This window comes from Mauremys reevesii, linkage group 4 (assembly GCF_016161935.1).
Source record: "Mauremys reevesii isolate NIE-2019 linkage group 4, ASM1616193v1, whole genome shotgun sequence".
Taxonomy (NCBI): Eukaryota; Metazoa; Chordata; order Testudines; family Geoemydidae; genus Mauremys; species Mauremys reevesii.
Window position 1 is genome coordinate 124,341,217 of NC_052626.1, and position 6,000 is coordinate 124,347,216.

General features: G+C 53.9%; 1 protein-coding gene across 5 annotated transcripts in view; it reads left to right on the forward strand.

The window, feature by feature from the left end:
• Positions 1 to 6,000, forward strand: part of LOC120405061 (alpha-1,6-mannosyl-glycoprotein 4-beta-N-acetylglucosaminyltransferase-like) — a 28,205-nt gene extending 22,205 nt beyond the window's left edge. For all 5 annotated transcript variants that reach the window (XM_039538275.1, XM_039538276.1, XM_039538278.1 and 2 more), the window contains one exon: positions 3,759 to 6,000. In XM_039538275.1, coding sequence (XP_039394209.1) covers positions 3,759 to 4,903 — 1,145 coding nt within the window. In that variant the 3' untranslated portion in view covers positions 4,904 to 6,000. The remainder of the gene's footprint in view (positions 1 to 3,758) is intronic.

The window sequence follows — 6,000 nt, forward strand, 5'->3', positions numbered from 1 at the left end:
TGGCTCCACTCCACCAGCTGTGCCGCTCCTCCAGCAGACCCATGAACCACGTCAGCCGTCCCCCACAAACCGCTCCACACTGCTCACTGTTCCATGGGCTGCTCCAACGTGCTGCAGACTGCTCCGCTCTGCCAGCTGCTTGGTGATAGATCTTCAGGCTCTCCCACTACTTAACACAGCACTCAGTGATCTCAGCTTAGTAAGCTTAGCTCTTTTAGTGATTTCAACTTGTAGTAGGAGAGCCCCACTGCCACATGGCCCAACGTGAATTCAGGTCAGCAGCCTCTAGATGGACTCCTAAAGGATTCAAAATTAGCTCTGCTCTTTAACAGTGGAGAGAGGAGGAAGTGCAATTGGTGTTCCAGGCCCTCAAAAGGGGCCCATACCATCAGGTACACACACCAGTCCCCAGCCTCTCTCCCTTCACTGGGTTTTGGAACCCATGTCCCTTATCTAGCAAGTACTATTTAATGTAGGTTGAGTCATTTCTGTCATAAAGCAGTCTCATAGTTCCTCATTCACATAATTAAGGTAACAGCCCCTTTTTTTCCTTCCTGCCCCAATAACAAAGAAATTGGGGATTCCACAGTGTGAAAATAACCATCCCATGCTGCTGTGTGTTATGCTAAGTGGAGTGGGTTTACCAATGCAAATGTACATTCCTAAAATTCCTTTGCCCACTCCTCATAATGTACCACCAGATGTCAGGGTAGATCTCATCCTGACTCTGCTTACAGACACAACAAGGCTGGACCCTTGCGATCCCTTCTCACCCTGTGGTTCTATGAGTCTATACCTGTGTTCGGGTGCTGGGCTTGGCTGTCTTGCCTGTGGTGGGGCTCGCTGTCATTTGAGAGGTCTGGGAGCAGCCTTGACGTTACTTGGAAGAATGGCCTGGGCTTTACTTGAGTTAACATCTTAGGGCTTGGCTACACTTGAGAGTTGCAGCGCTGGGAGTTTACAGCGCTGGTCATCCAGCTGTGTAGGAACAGCGCTGGTGTGTGGCCACACGGACAGCTACCAGCACGGCAGTGTGGCCACATTTGCAGCATTTGCAGCGCTGTTGGGAGTGATGCATTATGGGCAGCTATCCCAGCATTCAAGTGGCAGCAACGTGCTTTTCAAAAGAGGGGGGTGGGGTGTATTGTGACAGGGAGCGGGGGAGAGAGAAAGAGAGTGGATTCTTGGAGCCGACACTGTGTATTAGCTCCCTGCCTTGAAAATCAGAAAATTTTCCCAACCCCTTACTCTTAATTGCAAACAGCCTGCAGACCAGATAAGCAGCACGGACTCCCTTTCTCCCCCCCACCCACCTTTCTCTCATCAAACAAACACTCAACCCCTGTGAATGAAGTAGGCAGGGGGTTATCTCATTTGATAGTTCGCAGTCACTTACAGATTGATCACAGCAAACAGGAGCTGTGTTTGTTTAGATAAGCAGCTCCGGGAGCTCCAGAGCTCTGAGTTCACAACAAAACAAAGAGAGGCTGCATAACAAATCAAAGAGTAATTTACTTAAAAGCATTCTGGGATATCTCCTAATACCCTGGAGGCCAATAACAGCGCTGGTGTGTGTCCACACTTGACGAGCAGCGCTGGATTACCAGCGCTGCACTCGCTACAGAGGGAGTTGCAGCGCTGGATGTGCCTTGCAGGTGTGGACAGTTACTAAGTTGCAGCGCTGGAAAGCCTCCACCAGCGCTGCAACTCTCAAGTGTAGCCAAGCCCTTAGTGAAGACAAGACAGGTTGTAGCTGTCACATGAGTGTTCAGGTCAAGTTAAAGGCTAGGCTCCCACGTAGCATCTACCTGTTAACTCCTCTGAAAGCTACAAGCTGCCACACCCTCACTAGGGCTCTAGCAAACAAAGGGCTGAGTCTCTCCGTAGCCTGGAATAGCGGCTGCAGACGTTTGTCATTGAGGAGCTAGTCATGCCCATGGGAGAGGGCCCAAAACAGAAACAACAGTGGGCTGTGGCCTTCCCTCTGCTGCACATGGGAGTGTGTGACCCCCCCGCCCCGCTCCCGGGTCCGAGACAGCAGCCCCATAGCCCTTGCTGGCTCAGTGTGGGGTTGGTGTCCCCCATCGCAGCCAGGAAGGGAGTTTCCCCTTGGCATAGCTGGTGTGACACTGTCACCCAGTGGGCAAAACGATCTGGCACAAGACATACAGCTTCCTTCTAGCTCTGTTTGTGCAACTCTTGCTACTCCCCGGCCACAGGGAGGCGGTTCTTCCTACCTGCTCCTGCTCTACCTTGGAGAAGGGGACAAGCAGAAGAGAGAGGAGACCCTGTCCTGTCTTGTGTGTCGGTGGAGGGTTTTTTTTGATGGCACTACAATTCTCACTTGTGTCAGTTTGGAGGTGCAGTGGGAGTGGTTGAGTCATCTGGGGCGAGGAGAGATGTCAGCTATTCCACTCTGATTAAACAACCCAGTGTCACGGAGTGTGGGGGAGACAAGGCCCTGCACCCCCGGCTTCCTGTGATTCACCATGACTCTCAGCCAGCCAGTAAAGCAGAAGGTTTATTTAAACGACAGGAACACAGTCCAAGACAGGTCTTGCAGGCACAGACAACAGGATCCTCCCCAATTAGGTCCATCTTGGGGTCCCAGGAGCACCACAGTTCCATTGGGGGGTCAGAGCCCTGTCTGGGCTTCCCTCCATTCCCCTAGCCAGCTCTTGAAACTCTCTCACTCCCCAGCGTCTCCTCCCCCCCAGCCTTCGTTCAGCTTCCTGGGCAGACGTGTCACTTGGCCTCTAACCCCTTCCTGGGTTCTCACGTTACATGCTCAGGTATCTTCCTTCCAGGCCAGTCTCCCATCCCCCAATGCAGACCGTCCTCCCAGGCCAACACTCACCACTCAGCATTTAAAGACCACATTAAGAACAGTCCTAGTTCATCACACACGGGCTTGGAGCTCTTCACTGAGAGAGATTAGGTAGGACACAAAGGGGAAATTAACAAGAAAACGTGGTACGCACACATTTCTCCTGAAATTACCAGCATCATCAAACAATTCACATTTACCAATGGGCTAGTTGCTGTACAAACAAATAGTACAATATGCTTCCTGACTCCTAGAGCCTACCATTGAAATTCAGAAGACAGACACAAAGTTGGGGAAAGGAATAGAATCATAGAATATTAAGGTTGGAAGAGACCTCAGGAGGTCATCTAGTCCAACCCCCTGCTCAAAGCAGGACCAACCCCAACTAAATCATCCCAGCCAGGGCTTTGTCAAGCCTGACCTTAAAAACCTCTAAGGAAGGAGTTTCCACCACCTCCTTAGGGAACCCATTCCAGTGCTTCACCACCCTCCTAGTGAAAAAGTTTTTCCTAATATCCAATCTAAACCTCCCCCACTGCAACTTGAGACCATTGCTCCTTGTTCTGTCATCTGCCACCACTGAGAACAGCCGAGCTCCATCCTCTTTGGAACCCCCCTTCAGGTAGTTGAAGACAGCTATCCATCTCAGGTGGGATGTAGCCAATCCGTCATAGGTAAGGCTGGGCACAACTCCCCATAAAGGCCCAGCCATCCTCTGAGACCTTCAGTACAGGGTGTCAACCTGAGCTCAAACACAAGGACCTGCTATTGGCTTCCTGTGAAATCAGCTAGACTCGCACCCTCACAGGTATTTAGGTGCCCAACTCTCCCGGATTTCAAAGAGAGTTGGCCCCGAAATACTGTGAGGGTCTGGGCCTTACTGACGTGTCAGTGGTGCTCATGTCTGTCCTTCCATCCCTCCATGTTTCAGGGTTCCTCACTGTGGGGCTGTCATCCGTCAAGCGGAAGCGAGGCAACTACCTCCTGGATACGCTGAAGTCCATCTTCAAGCAGTCAACCCAGGAGGAGCTGGAGGAGATGGTGGTGGTGGTGCACCTGGCTGACCCGGACTCGGAGTGGAACACCCAGGTGGTGACAGACATTACCGCAAGATTCACTCCCCACCTCCTCCGGGGCCAACTGCTGGTTATCCATGCCCCTCCGGAGTGCTACCCGCCCCTGGAAGGCCTGAAGAGGAACTACAATGATGCTGAGGATCGAGTGCAGTTCAGATCCAAGCAGAACGTGGACTATGCGTATCTCCTCAGCTTTGCTGCCAACCTTTCCTCCTACTACCTCATGATTGAGGATGACGTGCAGTGCTCCAAGTCCTTCTTCACTACCATCAGGAAGGCAGTGGCATCCCAGGAAGGCTCCTACTGGGTCACGCTGGAGTTCTCCAAGCTGGGCTACATTGGCAAACTCTACCACTCCAGCGACCTGCCCCAGCTGGCCCAGTTCCTGCTGCTGTTCTACCAGGAAATGCCGTGTGACTGGCTGCTGGGGCACTTCCGCCTGCTGCTCACCCAGAAGGAGGTGATTCGCTTCAAGCCATCCCTCTTCCAGCACATCGGCCTGTACTCCTCCTTCCAGGGGGCGGTCAACCGGCTGAAAGACAACGACTTCGAGGCAGATTCCTTGGACCTGCCTGATAACCCCCCAGCTTTTATGTTCACAGACATAGAGACCTTTGAGAACTACCTGCCCAGCAAGGCCTACAGCACGATGCCGGAGTACTTCTGGGGGAAATCCCCGTCTGCCGGCAGCCACTTCACCATCGTGTTCCACCAGCCTGCCCGTATCTCACGGCTCCAGGTCCACACCGGCTCTGAGGAGCGCCACACCGACTATCTCCACTCAGGGACTGTGGAGCTGGGCAGCCAGCGGCAGGGGAAAGGCAAGGGCTGCTCTACATACACCCACGTCGGAGCCTTTGAGAAGGGACACTTTGAACGGAGTGGCTTGGAGAACAGCACGGCTGCCGCCCCGGAGTGCGTGCGGATCCTAGTGACAGAGAGTCAGAGCGAATGGCTGATCATTCGCAGCATCAGCATCTGGACCAAAGCAAACAGCTAAGGGGGGTGCAGGGGACAGAGGCACGGCTGGTGACCCACATGCCAGGGAGCTGGCCTCCCTTCTCAGGGGCAAGCAAGCAGTTTGGAGGTGTCTGAGGGGCAATGGAGTGTGGTGGCACTGCCCCTCTCAGGCAATGGCACCCTGCAGGGGAGGCGCAGTGAGGGCCTAGTGGGGAAGGAAGATGGGGCACTGAGGGTCAGGGCAGTGGCACAGCAGGATCCTGGTAGCATGGCAAGATTGTGCATTAGGACAAGAAATGGGAGCTAATGCAGCACATTGATACTCTGGCCTTTCAGGGTGCCCTATGTCCTTGGGCACTAATTGCCGGTGTATAGGAGAGCCTGGCCCCGCAGAGCTGACTGACTTCTTTGAACTGCTTCCTGTGGGGGCCGTGCAGTCAGAACCAGGCCCGGGTAAGCATCCCGCTGGGTCAGGCCCCAGGAGCAAGACCTGAAATGGTGCTTGCAGCAGACTGCTGGGGCTCTGGAGAGGTCAGGAGAGCCATCAGTGCCCGGCTCGGGGCAGGTTCGGGGCATTGTCTACTGGGGAGCTCTAGCCCAGACGTGGGCAAAACCAATGCCCCAGCGTGTGAGGCTGCTCCCAGGGCAGAGGCAGCCACGTGGGAAACCTTGGCTCAGGATCCTACTGCTCACGGCCGACCTGCTCTACCCCGACAGTTTAGAACTGGGAGTCCAACTTCTCCAGCCTGACGGCTAAAATGCTGTACCCCAAATGCCAGGGGGCTACACTCACGGTCGGAGGGGCAGGTTATTAATCACATTCATTACAGCAGTGCCTAGGGACCAGCCAAAATCAGGGCCTGATAGTGGGAGGTGCTGTGCAAACACGGAGTGGCAGACAATCCCTGCCCTCAAGCGCTTACAGTCTAACTAGCCAAGCCAGCCCCCTTCTCGCTCCTGACTTCTTCTGAAACCACATTGAAACCCTAGAAGCAAGGCTCTGTGTGGCCCCTGGCACCACGGGGCGAAACCCAGGGGCAAGAAGTCCGTTCTGTGGCAGTGTTCATCTAGTGTATCCACTGTTAGGTTCCAGCCTTTGACAATCGCGAGATTGTAAAAATCTCATGACTTTTAAGC